Raw genomic sequence first — 17,961 nt, 5'->3', positions numbered from 1 at the left:
CTGAGTTACATGAGGTGTGAGCACCTCGTCAATTAGTCTCCGGGCCGCGACCCTGAGGGCTGGTGGTAAGCACGCCTGCCCTCTGCCCCCTCGGGTGGGGTGGATGAGATCTGATGTCTGAGAGAGAAGGGGACGGATACCGGAACCCGCTCTGTGTGGGAGGAAGACACGGGCTGGGGGCATACAGCCCTGCGTGTGAAACTGTACCATCTCCTCGACAGGTAACAGGCTCCAGCTCTGAGGTCCACGAAGATGACCCTGACCTCCGGGAAGAACTTCAGTGATGACGTCGAGGGGTGGACGTTTCAGGACATTTCCGACGTGACCCACCCCTTCACCAGTCCAGCCGCCTTCTCTCTCTCTTCTTTCCTCTTTTAAACCTTGGTGCTGAGAGGAATAGCGTGAGTTTTCTGGAACGTTCACTTTTGAAGAACACTGCATTCCTTCAGGCTGAGTTTTATAAACCGCTGCAGTAGCTTATCTGTCATCAAGGCCAGTGGTGACGGAAGACAGACAGGACCTGACATGACAAGGTGGGTCCCGGAGCTGAAAGAGGTTTGGACCGGAAGCACGTTCCGATGAGACAACAGAGGACGGGCAACTGTGTGCACCCTCAGGCTGCAGCACCTCTGCCCACCGCCTGCTGCGACGGTAACAGCGCGGGGGCGCCTGGCGTGGCTGCGTGACCGGGGCCGGCAGGCTGCGCAGCAGCTCTGTGTCAGCAGAGGGCCCAAGGGCACTCCTACTGAACGCAGACGGCGTTCTCAGCCCCTCACCTCACACCACACACAGACAGCAAACCACAGTGGATCAAAGACCTAAATTTAAGAGCTAAAATGAGAAAGAAATATTGAAGTAAATCCTCACCATTTTGGATTTGGCAAAGGTTTCTTAGATATGACACCAAAAGCACAAGCCACAAAAGGAAAAAAATATGTAAACCGGGCTGCTTCAAAAGGTAAAACTTCTCTGCATCAAAGGACACTACCAAGAGAGTGAAAAGACAGGCCCCAAAATTAGAAAAATATTTGCGATCACAGATCTGACAGGGCTGACCACCCAGAACACGTGACGAACACCTAAGTGCAACAGCTGATTAAAAGGGGGGCAAAGGACTTGAAAAGGCATTTCTCCTACGAAGACACACAGACGGCCGTCAACAGCTGAACGGATAAGCAAAGCGCGGTGTATTGTTCACACAATGAGATGTTACTATTCAGCCATACAGAGGAACGAATACTGACACCGGCTACACCGTGGATGAACACTGGAAACATGCTGCTCGGTGAGAGAAGCCAGACAGAGGCCACGTATTGTCTGATTGCATTTACATCAAGTCCCCAGAAAAGGCAAATCTGCAGAGACAGAAAGAAACTAGTGCTTGCTTAGGGGTGGGAGGCGGGGGTCGAAGGAAGGGCATGACCTTGAAGGTCAGTGTTGGTTTCTTTCTGTCTTTATTGAAGCATAGTTGATTTGCAACATTGTGTTAGTTCCAGGTGTGCAGCACAGTGACTCAGTCATGCATGCAGACACATCTTTATATGTTACACAGTAAGTCCCCATTGCTTACCTATTTCATGTGCAGTAGTGTGTTTCTGTTAATCCCAAACTCCCTAATTTCTTCCACCGCTCCCCATTTCCCTTTCCCTTTGGTGACCATAGATTTGTTTTCTCTGTCTGTGAGTCAGGGTTTCTTCTATGGTGATGCAAATGTTCTAAGAAAGGGGACCATGGGAACGGCCGGGCCTGCCTGTGCCTGCACTAAAAACCATAGGATTGTGCACTTTAAATGAGTAAAGTGTATACTATGCGAATCCTATCTCAATAAAGCTGCTAAAAAAAGAGAAAATGAAATAGTCAAATAGTTCACAAAAGCTAGCTGAATTTCGGCCCCTGTCAACGTAAAAGGAAGAGAAAACAGTAATCATTCCTAAGAGGTAAATTTATAGTTTTAAGATCAGGAAGGAGAACATTCTGTATTTAAGAGTTGAATTAAGAATATCAAGAATTCATGTCTAACGAGGCGCTAAGCACCCTTCTGACCATGGGTGTCCAGCGTCCACGACCGACGGGCACAGTGTCGCTGCCGTCCTGTAAGAGTGAGGGACACCTCCACACCTGGAAAACGGCGCTGCGGGTTACGCGGTGACGTCCCAGTTTGGTCTCCTTTTGTGTGAAGCAGTTTCGGTGGAGAAAACATGAGTTGTGGAGAATGAACTGTCAGATGATGTAAGACAAACCTGTCATCAGTATTTTAACGTTTCTGATGAACAGTCCTGCATCCCTTTAACGCTTTGATGACCCCAGCTGGGCCAGGACCGGAATCACTTTAAGACAAGAAAAGGGAAGAATTGCACTTTGAGCTCAGGCCTCCTTTCGGAGCCACTTTAAACACCCTACGCTTTTCTGAAGCTTTTGGTCACGTTCCTTGGCCTTAAACAACATTTCCAATCTACCCTGAACTCGCAGACGAGGATGTGGCAGTGACTGGCTTCTTCCAGGAAAAGCCACCAGACTCCTCAACGTCAGTCAGGCTGTTCCAGGCTGAGCCCGAACACATTTCCTCTGCCCATCGCGACTGAAGCCTTCTCCAAATCATTTCCTGTTTGATTCTCAAATTATTTACTACTTGACACTGACGCTAAGTCAATCAATTCCACGGTAACAGGAGAGGAAAAGGGAAGAGGGGCTCCGGGAGAACTGACAGACACGTGCCCCAAGCTCTTCAGAAACCCCTGTCCCCGTCCTAGTGCGGGAGGGGCTCTCCGAGGCCAGGGACTCGGGAGCAAGCCGAGGCTGCGTCTACTTCACACAGGAGGAGATGCGGACAGGCCTTGGTCAACTCAGAATCAGCTTCCTCCAACATCACAGCTGGTTGTTAGAACAAGATGCTCTGAGGACCCCAGTGTTTCAAAGCAGAAGCGGGACAGGTAAGTCTGGACCTCCATCCTTCAGCAGCAGTGAGGACGCGTCTCCTGCTGGTCTGTCAGCAGTGCCTCTGGCAGGACACGGGTCTAGCCTCCCCAAAGAACAAGCAGTCTGTCGACGTCCTGCCACCTGACCTCCCACCGTCCCCAGTTCTGACACCCAGTGCGCTCAAGCTCATACGTGTAATTTGCAGGGACTCATTCCACCCACATCCAGACGTGTAGGTCCGGGGCCTCAGCTGGGCAGGTCTCTGGGGAGGAGGGGGGCCGTGTCAGGTGCAGAAGGAAGGGGGCGGGCCAGGGGGCTCCGGGCTCTGAGTCCCACTTGGTGGCGCCCTCCATCGTCTGGACTGAAAGGACCCAGAGCAGAGATGGCGTTGAAAAGACACACCCTCCTCTTTCCGCCTTAATTCCAGCTGCAGGAGGGACCTGGTCTACTCAGGCTGCATCCCACCGGCACCAAGAGTGCACGGAAGACCCCGCTGTGTAAAAGTGGGCTTTGGTCCCTTGTTACCATGCAAAGTAACAAACACCGCACACTTCTCTCTGGCTGGCACCAGGGGAACCCGGGCCCATGGTCCCCAGCACAAGCCAGCTTTTCGAGTAACGGGACGTTCGGGAGCCACCTAACTACTCTTTGAAACCTCTCTCTGCCAGGCTTCGGTGAACGTAAAACATCCTTTATTCTGTTTCTCTCCAGGAAGGCAGCTGTTAGGTGTCAGACGCTCACAACACGACAAAGCCCAATACAATCCTGCCTTTTAAAGGGAGGACGCTTAAAGCCAACACGAGGCGACTCTGCAAAGCGTCATCATGACACCCCTCCTCTCTGCACAGGGTTGCTTGTGACGGAGTAAGAGGAGACGTGACCATCTCACATCTGATTCAGAGGACACACTCCGCAGGAAGCCACAGCTCGAGGGAGAGGGCAGCTTCCGGCAGAAAACACCATCCTTGGAGCAAGAACTCACCCCCGAGGCCAAAGCTGTTGGGAAGCCAAGCTACAGACTCCATTTTAGAAACTACAGAGAACAAAAGACGTTTTTACTTTGCACTGCACTGAACTTAAGACCATATTTTATGGCTCTTTTTTTTTTTTTTTTTGCTACAAACATTATTGCACATAATGATACATCTCTGAAACCAGATGGCATATCAGCTGGTTTTCAACAAAGAAACAAGGACAAGAAAATATTTGTGGTGTTTCCAGAAAACTTTCACAACCTTCACATTTAATGGCAATTACCAGGAGAGAAGAAAGTCTGGAATTACAGCCGAGGCACATCATGACCCCTACGTGACCGATTTATAAACTCCGCTGGGGAAAAGGAACCCCGGGGAGCTGCGCTGCTGCTCTGGGTTCCTGACGCACGTGGTGAAGCACACACATCTGGAGACTGTGTGCACGAGCCCACTGCTTCACCAGCTTCCCATCAGGAGGCTCACAGCTGGAGCCCCTCGAACGCCACCTACCACAGATACACATGTTGCTCGGCTGAAATAAAGCACTAGACCTACAGGACGCCGTGAAACAGGGCACAAGGCAACACGCTGACAAGGTTTCTGAGTTGAGCCGGGGCAGAGACAGGAGCTCCAGCAAACGTGGGAACGGAGACCGAGAAACTCACCAAGGCATCTCCCCGAGCATCCTCACGTCCTTGACGAAAGGGGGAGCCCGTGCTCTCCTCGGGGGCACCTCCACACCCACAGGTCAGAGGATGCAGCCCCTGCACAGCGAAGTGGGAAGTCCTTTTTTTTTTTTTAACTGAAGTACAGTCAGTTACAATGTGTCAGTCTCTGGTGCACAGCACAGTGTCCCAGTCATGCATATGCACACACATATTCGTCTTCATATTCTTTCTCATTATAGGTGACTACAAGACATTGAATACAGTTCCCTGTGCTACACAGTTCAAAACTGCTGTTTATCTATTTTATAAACAGTAAGGTTCTGATTGCAATTAATGTACAGTTTCCCTTTGAACAATGGAGCAAATGTGTGTGTCAGTCTACACATTGTGGTCAACCAGCCAACTTGTTTCGTGAAAATCTACACATTTTATCCAATCAGTTTAATATGCGTATTATTCTGAAAACCAGATGAAACAATATCTAATCCTTGCCACATATGGAAAAGGTTTTCAAAACCCGACATTGATTCTGGTGCTGTCCCCACAGCTTGTGTGGTCATAACTTCAGCAAGTAAGGAAATGGTCCTTCTTAGGTTTGCTGAGAAAACGAACAGTCCGCTTTCACGCACGTGAGAGAAACCAACTCAAACAAACCTCCCTGCTACTAATGTTCTCACCACGAGGTGACTGTATTCGTTTGAATGAAAAACTGACACATTCACAGAAAAAGTAAATCAGTGGTAGGAAGCTGGCAACCTAATGTATGTCTGCCCGCAGCGGACTGCAAGCAATGCTCTGGCAGTGGAAACTGCAGGCACAAACTGAAGCCCAGTACACACGGACTGGAGGCTCGTGAGCTGGGAACGAGTGTTCTAGAACACCTAAGCCTGGGAAACAGGCTTGTTCAATACAAACCCAACTCAAGGTCCTCCCTGGACAGGAGAAGCTAGTGACGGCCTGGACCACAGGGAGAAAGTGTGAATGAAATAAGGAGGGGCTGAAAAGAAGTGCGAATTGCCCTGGAAACGGCTCTATCTGCTTCCAACTACAAATGACCTGGGTGGCTCCTGGTGAAACACCAGCAAGTGACCCTCAGGATGCTATGACATCTGTGCGGCCCCACCTACTTCGTCAGATGCAAAGCTGTCGCCTCAGAGCTCTTGCTCCCGGTCCCACCACGGTCCCTTGTCTATGGGATTATCTGTGGGGTTCTTCGTTTCTACACAACATCCCTCGAACATTTTGATGGGAAATGCTTCTGTCTGGACTGAAACCTGCTTTCCTGGTGGACTTGCTAAACTCACCGTGCTCTCCTGCGCACAAGGAGGGCCCTGCGTGGTCCTGGCTTCCCAAAGCCACTTTGGGACCCATTCGCCGTCATCACCGGGCATCTCCGATCTCTTGAAGTCTCGGTGTCCCACCCGCTGTCACCCCCTCTTCCCTGCTCGTCCCCAGTGACCGTGGCCATTTCCTCCTTTCCCTTGATGGCTTCACTCCTCTGCATTAATTTCCTGCCATCGCCCTTGGCCGCTGTCCATGGAAACGTTCCCTGAGACGTCTCCACTTTGTGGCTCCCTGACCACTCCCTCCACTCCTGTGACCTTAACTCCACTAAAACCATCCGGCTCAGACGTAACTGAAATCCCTCTGTCGCTTGGAAGTTTGTTCTTTGTAAAGTCCTGGAACGTTCAGAGTCGTGTCTCTGGTCCCAACTCCTGCTCCCTTTGCGTGTTTTCCCACCTCATGTCCCCGAGTCGCTGTCATTCTCGGTGTAACTTCCATTTTCCTGAGTCCTTTTCCCCTGAAGCCCTGATCAGGCTTCATCTGCTTCCCTCTCTGACCCCCCAGCACGTTGGAGCCGGTGGGGCTGGCACGCTGGGGGCGCCGTGGTCCGCTCGCCCTTCAGAGTCGGGCTACGCTGACACAGTCCTGAAACCACGCTCACCGAAGCCTGCTCACTCCCCTTGACCTCCCCTTCCTCTGCCGGTGGACGCCCCCACCACGGACTGACTGACGGTTCTGCTATGTGACTCGGAACTCCCTTCCTCCTCCACTTTCCCCCCATCACCACCGTTTCTAAGGGGACGTCTCATCCGACTTCCGGAGGTCCTCGTATGGACGACACAGCAAATGCTGGCCTCTGAAGTATTTGGCTTATTTTTGGCTTTAAAATGACAGCTCATCTTACTCCTATGACTTTCATCCCAGCCCCTGAGATGTGCATAGGAGGAGCGGGGGCTTTGGGGAGAAGACGGTGTGTGCGGAGGAGTGGAGTCACTTTGGACAACGGGGTGTTTTCTGGGGCGGGCTTTCCTGGCTGGGCTGTAAAACCAGATGGAGCCCCGAGGCCCCCGGCTTCTCGGAGATGAGAGGAGCTCCCAGAAGGGAGGCGAGAGCTTTCAGGGCTCGGGCGTCCCACCCCCGGCCGTGCTCAGAACCGACTGTGGTCCCCGAGCTGGGAGCTCCTTCCAGGAAGCCCGAAGCTGAGGCTGAACAGAGGACGGAGGGAGGGAGAGGCCTGATCAAAAGGACTTACTCCTTTGAACATCACACTTCGTAACCATCGAAGTCAGAAACCTCACTGTCGACAAGCTGGAAAAACAAGTCAACCAGAAAACACAGTCCGCCCAGCATCCCACCGCCCAGGGAGCCGCGGGGGCACCCTGGTGTGCCTCCTTCAGTTGCAGGATACACATCTTAGTGGATTAAAATCTCTTACTGATTATTTTCATGAAATTAGCATTAAGCCATGTGTGTATCATTTTGTTTCTGGTATTTTTTGGCTTCACACCTGTTGTTACCACTTTGACAGCAGATTCACAGCATCACCTCTGCGCGAACAGTTCACACACAGCCCCACCTCTTCTGAGCTGAGGTCTCTCCCCAGCAGGGACGGCCTCCTCCTGCTCACTTCATAGTCACCAAAGGGCCCCTCACACAAACTCGGGGGAGATACCGGCGGACGCGCGAGGAAACACGGCGTGACCGTGTGCCCTTTCACGGGAGGCAGCTCGTAGCCGAGACGTGCGGGCGGTGTTTCTTATGGACGGTCAAGTACGACTTCAGATGGACAGCGGGCATCTGCAAGTGTCTCCACTGCATTTTAGACACCAAATCGGACTACCGGCCACTAAAACAAGGACTCAACCCTCTTCTGGAAACGCAACGAGAAATGACACTCACCGAGAGACCAGCACAGCAGAGCCCCAACCTCCTCACATCCAAGGCTTCTAGTCTGCGTCAGCGCCAACGTTTATGTGAAAAAACTGCGAGGAAGGATACATCAAAGTGTTGAAAGTCTGAAACTTCAGGAAGTTCCGTGGTTGGACTTTCCACTACAGGGAGGGGTCGCCTCAAAGAGATTGAACATCAACACCGACCCCGCGAAGTCATCACCACGTGTATTTACCAAGAGGCCACGTCCGTGCTCAGAGTTAGGACCGCAGTCCTGTACGCACTGCTGGGCGCCCGCCTGGGATTTTGCGATAACAGAACCCATCTCGTTCCGTACGCTGTGCCTTCCCTGCGACTGAATTGCTACTTGACAGGGCTCATAGGACGACGAAAATCATTCGACCAGAAATGGAGCTGCCGCCTGCCACGCGTTCAGAATCAAAAGCAGAAGGGCTCATCTTCCAGACACTCCCCTGGGCGAGAAGGCGTCTGGACTGCGTGGAGTCTCACTGCTGGCTCGGTGGCTCCACACCCCCACATAAAGACACGGGACGCGCGGCTCTGACCGCGAGCGGTCTCGCCAGGAGGGTCCCTTTGAGCTTTGTTGCCTATTCTGCCCCAGACTGCTCCGCTTACCTTCTCTTTGCCGCGTGTGTGTGTGCGTACGTGTGTGCATGTGTGTGTGTTTTGATCTCGCCGGTAGGGCTCACACTAGACTACAACCTCGGAGACTGCTTGTGTCCTAACGCCGAACAGGAGCACAGTGAGACCCTGAGCCCTAAGCCCCAGAGGTTAGAGCGTGGACAACGTCCACCTTTCCAGTTACGCCGACCGAGCGCCCACCGAGGCTTGAGTCGCGCCCAACACAAAGGGGACGGGGAAGGCGGACGCAGAGGCCCCCAGCCCCCCTCCCTTGGAAGCCACCTCTGACGGGGTGTTCCCGTGGCAAGCACACACACCCTGAAACTGCTGTCTGACTGCACTCCGGCCAGCGGACGGCGTGAGGGTGTCCTTGGCAGTGAAAATGTCCCCTGTTCTTCCAAACGTCTCATTTTCCCTGTTTTCAAGTAAGATGTTAATAAAATGAGAACACAGAAGAAATGAGGGAGGAATTGACAGGCTCGCAAATTAAGGAACCTGGAGGTGCTCTGCCAGCGTGCCTCCATCCAGCGAGATTCTTCCTTAAGCCTTCATAGTCATTCAGCTAAAAGACGAATGACGTCTGGGAAGGCGCTGTGAAGTGGGGGCGTCTGGGACGGGGTCGCGGGGAGCAGAGCCATGGTACACCCGGGCCAGGGGTCAGCACAGCAGAGGGGCTGCTCTGAGCTCGGGGGGCTCTCTGTCCACCTGCTCTTGCTTCATCCATGCAGAACTATTTCCGAGCACGGCTGCTGTCAGGCCCTGGTCCTGGAGCTGGGGGACAGCACTGAAGACAGTCAAGGTCTGTCGTCACCCTCGTGTGGAAAAGCACCACAAACCAACAAGCACGTGAATGAGACCCTGTCAGCAACGATTCCAGGCCGGGCCGACATCAGAGAGCGTGGGGGCGTCGCTGGGAGGGGCCGGGGAGCTTCTCTAGGCTGTGGGCTCAGGCAGGGCGGCAACATTAGGCTGTGACTGGGAAGACAAGATGGACTTAGCCGGCAGCAGCCGGCAGAACTTTCCAGGGAGTGGACGTTCCACGCGAGGGGACACCCTGTGCCCACTTCATGCCTAGGATGGGGGGGGGAGCCACATGGAACCCCCGGGTGCAGCCAGCCTGGCTCCTCTGATGAGGAGGGTGGTCCGCTGCCACCTCCTGGCCTCTCATCTCTGCAGCACAGCGTGCCTCACCTCCCTCTTCTCGGCACACTTCTCTGGCCTCATACGGGGCTCGTCACTGCTTATTTTTTAAGTAGCTGTCAGTCCCGAATTGGACTGAGGAGTCACCTTAGTGGGAGCGAGGTTACGGGACGTGCCCCTCTCGGAGACAGCACTGCAGGGACACTCGGGTACCGAGGGAAGGAGTGGGGAAAGGAGAGGCCAAGGTAGTGAGACGCAGCTATTCTGAGCAGCCTGATTCAGCCTGAAGTCACTTCATCCTTTTCAGACACGAAATCATGACACCTCCGTCTTCTATTTGGGGGCTGGAGGAACTGAAGGTGCTGAGACCAGGGGCATAGACAGCTAAAGACAAGCCTTGCCTGCCCCTGATCGAGGAGGTGCGCATGTGAGCATCCTGCCCTCCCTCTCCTGGTCCAGGGCAAGGGCACGTCCCCGGCACCGGCTTCTCTCCGCTGAACCGTCCTATGTCCAGTTCAGGGACCTGCCCACCGCCTCCCCCTCGGGGTCCCCTCTTTGACGCCTCATTTTGCTTCTTCCACAAGGCAAAGGAAGAAGAAATAAATGGGGCTTGAAAACAGCACATTGCTATTTGCACCCTGTTTGGCCTAATTTCAGAGAGGAGCTCCGTGGGAGAACAGGACTCCGCAAACCATCTTCTCTGTCTGGCTCCTAAGGTGTCCGTCCAGGGTTCAGTCCTGGAGACCCCATGCACACTGTGCCTTCCAGGGACTGCATTTTGGCAAGAATGAGGATGCCTGGGATTTTATTTCCTGGGAACCAGCTGAGTCGTACGTTTGTTTTGAATCCTTGGGCATCATTTGCAGAGAGTGGGTGGCCGCAGGTTGACTCGGTGCCCTCTGAACAAGGGATGCTCCACAAATGGCTCACAAGTCAGGTTTATGTCCCCTCCCTCTCTCTCTCTCTGATAACAGCTATGACGTGGGCAGCGTGTTGCTGCTTCTCCCGGCAGTGGAAGACAGGGTCAGCCACCACAGCCCACATACGACCCCACTCGTGCATCCTCTCGTGTGGGATCTACGTGCATCTCGGGCCCACAGCACCTGGAACTCACTGAACGGCCCATGTTCAAGCATTAACTCACACCTGAGGGGCAGCGGCGGAGCCAAAGGCACCGAGGGTCGCAGAAACGGGAGTGGACGCATCCCCGACCCTGACCCGCCCCAGGGCAGGTGCACAGACGCAGCTGGAGGCTGGTGGGGGGGACGGCGGCAAGACTGCTGGGAGGGTTTCTGCCGGAGAACACAGGGGCTCGGCTGGACCTTGCTGGAGGACAGAATTCAGGACGTTTCTGTCTTTTCATTTTAGTCTTTGATTTGTTTCCTTCTCAATCAGGACTGAGCGATTCAAGAGAAAAAAATGCGAAGAGACTTGCCTTTGGACAATGATACTTTTTCAGGATTCTGACAAATCAAACACCATTTTCAGGTTAACTTATTGCAAGAGTAAATACTTACATTCCTATTTATTTGCCCCTCCTAATTATTCCCCATTTGTTTGCAAATGATTCAGATGAACGCAGTGCCATAAAGTCACCCAAACAGAAGCCTCTCCTTTTATGAAAAGGAGTCAAACCCTGGGCTGATGAGAAAAGATTCGGGTGAATCCCAGTTTTTCCACTGCCCAATGTAAGACACAAAACTTCATTTTTCCCAATGTGTGAAAATAAACAGATGTGCGTAAGGACGTCATCAGCAACTTCAGTGCCCTTCCACATCATTTGCAGATGTCACTCAACAGCATTCCTACCAATGGAGCCAACTTTTAAAACAATGAGCAAATCTTTCCAGAAGAGACGGTGGTAACAGGAGGGGTGGAGGACCTCACTCCAAACCACGACTCTGGTTACCGCAAGAGGGCGGCTTGGAGACGGGGAATGAGAGGATTCTTTTCTTTCATCACTTCTGTGCTGTTTGAATTGTCACGTCAAGCACGCATGTGCTTTGTAATTAAAACAAAACCCAAAAAAGTATTAACACTGAAGAAAATTTTAAATGCACATCTATTTTGAAATGCACATCTCATATTATTTCCTACGGAGTAACTGGCAGGGAATTACACAATAAGAAAATCATTAAGTGACGCTCTAAGGATACATTTAAACACAGGAAGACTTGAAACAAGAAGGCCGTAGCAAAACCCGGGACCAGCAAGGGTCACGTCGAAGCTACCAGGTTTCCCTGCGTTTCCTCGAGAAGGGAACGTAAGCACTGAAGTCCACTTGCCCTGGCCTGGACTTTGCACTGGAAGTCTGACTAGTAAGCAAACACGACGTCACTCTTCGACCCTGTGCTTGAGCCACGCTCCCTCTCAGCAACCACAGAAGTGCTTCGTCTGCCTTTTGCAGACGTCCCCCACCCCCAACACGGATGTCGTCGCCTGAAGCAGAGCTCAGGGCTGGGGAGCTCCAGGGAGGGGTTGTCAGTGCCTGTGAACAGCGCCTCCTGTTTGCTCTCCCGTGACTCAGACTCCACTCAGGGGCCAGGTACGCCTCACTCAGAGCGCGGCCAGGGGACACCCCCGCTCTGCCCCAGGAGGGCAGGTCCCTCATTCCATCAAAAGCACTGCAAATGCACATTCAAGACGCACAGACAAAAGCAGTCAGCAGAGCAATGAATTCTAGGGGTTGGAGCCACAAGCGTATAAACCTCGTTTAAGGCTGCCTCTTGTGACCTTATTTCACCTGCCTGGCACCTCGAGGTGGGGCTGGGGTTCGGGTATGAAACATTCGCTGCTGTAACCTGCCGGCCTGGAAGAGGAGCCTCCCTGGGCTGATACAGGGTGAAGCGCCGGGCAGTGAAAGAGAGATTTTTGAAACTGTGGCCCAGGATTGCCCAGAAGTTTATTTCTTATAAAACTGTCTGCCCATCTGCCTTAAGGCATTTGTCTGGCTCATCCGTTATTTGATTTGTCTAATATTGTTTATGAAATTGCCTAGTAAACAATACGGCAATGTCTCGGTGTAAGACTCTATCCTAATGTCTACGATCCAGCAGATGAGCTGAGGGCAGGCTGAGGAAAGCAGGCTGCTCCAACCAGCGACGCAGAGCAAACTCCTGTCCGAGAGCCACCCTTCCTGCCCCAGATCAAAACCTGCAGACACCACGGGGGATGCAAGGGGCACCCCAGGTCCCGGCGGGTTCATTCTCCAGGAAACGTGACCTCGCAGAGAACATCCGCCTTTTATGTGACTGACCCCATCGGGGCAGGAATTCAAGGTCTGCTCTGCAACCATGGAACCTTGTGAGTTCCCTGATCTCGGCCTCCCTGGCACTGTCACGCTCCATTCACAACCACTCTCCCCGCCTGGGGCCACGGGAAACAGCACACACACAGTCATCATCCTAACGAGACAACGGAAGCCAAGTGCGAAGGCGGCGCCCGCAGAAGAGCCCCAGAGCCAGGCGGGCTGGGCTGTGAGGGACGCTCTTCTCTGTGACCAGACCAGCCGCCCCAGCCGGGTTCCCCGCCACCCCAGCGTCTGCACAGCAGGTCTCCCCCCTCAGCTGTCAGGCTCCCGTGCTTGTCTATATCAGATTTCCTCACTGATTCTCACATTTAAATCATTTGGAAATGCTTAGCAGGGAGGTGGAAGTGGGTCCCTTTCCCAGCCTCTGGGGGTGGCTGCAGCCTCGACGTCCGCTGGGGGCCACGCCGGGCACAGACATTGTCACAGCTGAAACCAACCATAGCGTTTACAGAAAGCAGATTTAACCAAACTGCCAAACTTCTCATTTACCTTCTTATCTTGGGGTCTCTGTTATGATTTTGAAGGACCCCACCTGGTGGCAAGGTCACACCAGCCCGTGACAACTTGCCACATAGTTGAGTCCAGGCAACCGTCCTTCCTGACCAGAGAGGCAGTCTAGTGCCGGAGCGGAGAGAACTGTAAAGCCACGCACAAGTACTCACAGTTTGGGTCTGGCGAGCACGGGCGGGGGCTCCTTCGCGGGTGACGGCAGCCCGGCTGGGGCCGGTGGAGACACGCTGCCGTCAGCCTTGCCGTTGATCAGGCCGTTCACTCCGTGGCCAGGGTGGACGCCGCGGGCTTCCCTGTCGGGGGAGCTGGGCTGAAGGGCTGCTGTGCTGAGTCCTATCTCAGGGCTGTTCACCTGCTGGAGCTCAGCTGGTTTCTTTGAGGCCAACTCGAAGGGACCCGTCTCCCAGACGGGAGGCGGGGGTGGGAGGTGCTGGAAGTGGTCACTGCCGGCCTCTCCCGCAGAGTCGTAGCCGCAGTTTTCCATGTTGGCTGAGGAAGGGGAGAGAAGGGAGAGACTGAGATGCTGCCAGCCCAGCAGCTCCTGTCCCTCCGTCCGGGTCGACCTGGGAACCCTGGGCCCTGCCCAAAGCTGGCCGAGGGCCTGGCTCTCCCAGACTTGTCACCACCACTGATTCATTCCTCCCGTGGCCCCAGGAGGGAGACCAGCTGCCAATTCATTAACAAGGTCAAATAGGAGCTGAAGATAGAACTTAGTTGAAAAAGACAAAGAGAACACCAACAGCATTAACTAAGGCTGCTTCACCCACGCCCATTTCAGCCCCGCATCCAACTGAGCTCCCTGCCTGCTTCACGGAGGCTCACACAGGCTGAGGAGGGTCTACGTGCCGGGCAGTGGGCACCCCCTCCCTCCCTCCCTCCCTCATCGTGAAGCTAAGTGACACTCTGAGGGAAACGTCTCAGGATCATACGGATGATCCCCCCCTTCAGATAATGGCCACAGCGTCACTCAGCACAGAAGGCACGTCTGTGCGTCACCCTCAACAGACTGAAGCAGTCTGAGACGAGAGAGTGTGTCCTCCCTGGACTGCTCACCCCGTCCAGTGCCCAGCAGAGTCCTGGGATGCACTGAGCGTGCTCATCCAGGTAAACTGAGCTCAAAAACAGCTCTCGATGACGCTAGAGCAGATTCATGCCAGGTGAAGATGGGAAGCACCACGTGCCAGCCGTCGTCACCCAGACTCCAGGCCCAGAGCTGTGGACGCAGGACTGAGGCATCGCTCTCTTGCTGTGCCATTTGGTGGGACCGTCTGCAGCTCAGAACCAAAGCACTGGGCCCCTCCCTCTTCCAGGGGTCCAGTCACGACCCCCAGCCTCCTCTCAATGCTCAAGTCCTCGTTCGTATCCGGTGGTTCCCCGTTAAGGTGAACTTCACAGTTCTTTTCTTAATGAAGATGGAAAAGGATTTACAGTTCCCTGCAACAGCCGGAAACGGGCCTCGCTTGTCTCTCTGCTGCCCCCTGGCTGCAAGGTCTGATCTCGCCCTCCTAGAGAAATCCGGGCGCAACTCGGGCTCCTCCACGCCCGCCTCATTCACGTTCACGGAGGAGCCGCCGACCCCCCGCCCCAACCACAGGCTACAGGCCAGGCTTGGCCAAAGAGGTGTTTTAAAAACCATTGTAAGATAAACAACAGAGACACGGCCATGAAGACAAAGTGAATCAAGTTAACAGCAGAGAAGAGTCGCTGAAGGTAGCAGAAACCGGGGGGAAGAGCTGCTTCACATCGCTTTCTGAGCGGTAAGCTTCTCTGTCTAAACACGTCCAGTTTTGAACGTCGGCTTTCACCATGTAACACATTTAGTTTTTCAGGGGTCCACCCTCAACCAAGTCTGATTTCTAAGACCATCACAGCTTCCCCGAATCACACAGCTTCTCCCACGGGTTAAACAATGCCTGAGTGTCCCAGGGTCTCCAGACCTCCGGTCGGCCCTGCTGAGGACGGCTGCTGCCCCGCCACTGACAGGAGCGCGATTCTGGGGCAGAGTGAGGACCGGGGGCGCCAGCTCCACTGCTCCCGAGCCCAGGACGCACGCCTGAAACCCGGCCCCACGTGCCCTGCTGCTGCGTCATCGTCACCTTTGTGTCCTCATCTTCACCCCCCCCCCCATCCAGCCTTGTGAAGAGACCCTGATGGTTAGGGCGAGTCCCGGACCCGTGAGCATTCCTGGAGGTGTTGTCCCCCCGAGTCAGCCCTCCCCCACCACGTACCTGAGGTGACCACCAGCTGGGCAGTGCTGGTGACTGACCCGTAGTCATTGCTGGCCGAGCATGTGAAGATGCCCGCGTCTTCGGGGAAGGTCTCTGCGATGACCAGGGTGCAGATCTCCTCTGGAAGGGAAGCGGGGGACAACTCGTCAGAGTCACTCAGAAGAAGCGGGCCCTCTGCCTCTCTGAACAAGCAAACAGGTAACAACGATCACAGGGCCACTTTGGGACATCTTCACAGTAGAATCTCTTCACACCTAACTCAGCAGTTCAGCCTAGCGGCAAATGCTTAGCGGTAAACGCTTTGCAGTCAGACTCGTTCCCTGTGAGGGCGGACACGCTCAGCCTCGACCGCCCTCAGTGTCCTCGTCTGCAAGGTGGGGACGACATGCACCTCGTGGGGGTGTCTGTGAAGACGCTACGGGATGTCTGCAGAGGGTGCACCTCTGCACGCAGCGCGCGGGAGATGCCAGCCCGTCCCGCTCCCGCCCACTTTAGCTGTCGGTAATGGAAGGTCTTTCAATGAAAATGACGCTGAAAAGCAACTTGCAGGGAAAATCAAGCGTCTCTGAAAAGCCGACAGTGGGAGAAAGGAGCATGACATGTAAATATTTGGCTGCAGACAATGATCTGGAAGCCACTGTCACACAGGGCGGCAGTGCTCAGCAGCACGGGAAGGCCGGACTCCGGGATCAGCTTCCAGGGCTTGGAGGAGGATCCCGCCACACGGTGCCTTTGAGACTCTGGTCAGCCTCCCTGAAGGTCAACGCTCCCGCCTGTAACGTGGAGCCCATTACAGAACCTTATAGGGTTTGTATGAACCAGGACTCGTAAGTCAGCCGTCATGGGGTTATGGTGAGGGGCGGCGATGGCAACCGTGACAACAGCTCCACGAGCCCTCATGGGGCTCCGGGTACCGTGACCAGCACTGAAGATGGATTAACCTAGATTTAACCCCCACGTCAGCCTCGCGAGTAACGTTTATCATGAGTAACTCATTTTACAGACAGAAAGCGGACGCACAGTACGTCTAAGTGATGTATCCAAGGTCACACGGCTAGTAAGTGTAAAACGAGAACTCAAACCATGTCGGCCCCAGACTCCACCCTCCTCACAACCACCTGTTCCTGGGCTGTGACACACGTCGTGCAGAGGACGCCGCCTGGAACCTGGTAGACACTCTGTCAACGGTGACCGACGGCTCCTCCAGGAAGAGGAGACCCGTCTCAAGTGTGACGGCTGCTTCTGTTTAAGTCATTCATTGATCACGTCTGGATGTGTTTCTTATTTTGGGAGCATATTAACTATTTTTAAACTGAATGACTGAATGATCTTGTACCAGGAAAGTAAAGATGATTGTGTTGGTAAATGTGAAGAAAAGCCACGTATTTCCGATTTCCACAGAGGCTCTGTGGGCTGTTCACACGAGCGTGGGCCATGCAGGACTCCGTGCTGGGGCTGTTCTGTAGCTCCTGCCTCCTCCACTTCCAGGGGGCACGATCCACGGTTTAAAAACACTGCCCTGGAGGACTCACCACACTTCCTGACTCAAAAAGCATCAATGAACCTGCTAGAGGTGCCTGGCACATTAAGAGAAGGGTTTTCAGGAAAAGGCTTGGGAGACGCTTAAAAGTCCACAATTGTCACTGATGAAAAGGTTCACTGAGCAGAAGGAAAACAGGAGCAGCAGCATGAGGAGGGGCCTGTGGGGCACACAGTCCCCAGCTCCCCACTGAGGAGGAGGATGGAGAGGGCCCAGATGAGTCAAGTCAGAGCTTCACGTAAGACGGAGCATTCGGCGAGTGAGACGTCCCGGGAAGGGAACAGAGACTGGGAATTTGTGAATGGAATACACGCAGTTATGGAATGAATTAAGAGTCCTGAAATAAAACCCACCGCGTTAGTGCTGTCAGAGACGCTGGACGGACTGGCCCAAATCCCGAGCTTCTTTAGGGTCCAAAGTGCGCCTCTCAAGGCCAAGGCTACTTAATGTGGAAGCCAGAATGCCGAAGGTCATGCCCTGCCCCTCACCCTCCCCACAAACTCTTGCTTCCTCGAGCACAAGGTCTCTCAGCTGTTCTGCACTGCTTCCCAGCCAGGACACAGGGAACCCCACGAGCAGCGAGGTAACGGCAGACTTGGGATGTGAGACAAGGAGCTGCCTGGGTCTGACACCGTAATCCTCTCACCACCCAGGACACTCCCTGGAAACTCACCCGCACGAGCAGGCGGGCTGTGTGTCCTCTAAGACATGAGATGCTCAGGAAGGACGTACGCCCCGTTGAGAGGACCGTGTAACGTGGACGTGCTGAGATGAGGAGAAATGAACGGCCCACCTGCAGGTCCGGGGCAAGGACCCCGGTACCGGCCGTCCTCTGGTGCGGCCCTCGTAGTGGGTGCTG

The 17,961-nt window shown here is 54.1% G+C and overlaps 1 protein-coding gene across 4 annotated transcripts in view; it reads right to left on the bottom strand.

Moving 5' to 3' along the window:
- The window catches only part of PALLD (palladin, cytoskeletal associated protein), a 283,240-nt gene that overhangs the window by 126,428 nt on the left and 138,851 nt on the right, over positions 1–17,961 (bottom strand). For all 4 annotated transcript variants that reach the window (XM_032470852.1, XM_032470850.1, XM_032470851.1 and 1 more), the window contains 2 exons: positions 15,563–15,682; positions 13,487–13,823 (listed from right to left, as the gene is read on the bottom strand). In XM_032470852.1, coding sequence (XP_032326743.1) covers positions 13,487–13,823; positions 15,563–15,682 — 457 coding nt within the window. The remainder of the gene's footprint in view (positions 1–13,486; positions 13,824–15,562; positions 15,683–17,961) is intronic.

The sequence above is a fragment of the Camelus ferus genome, chromosome 31 (assembly GCF_009834535.1).
Source record: "Camelus ferus isolate YT-003-E chromosome 31, BCGSAC_Cfer_1.0, whole genome shotgun sequence".
Lineage (NCBI taxonomy): Eukaryota > Metazoa > Chordata > Mammalia > Artiodactyla > Camelidae > Camelus > Camelus ferus.
Note: the sequence above shows the minus strand (reverse complement) of the source record. Positions and strands in the feature narration are given on the sequence as shown.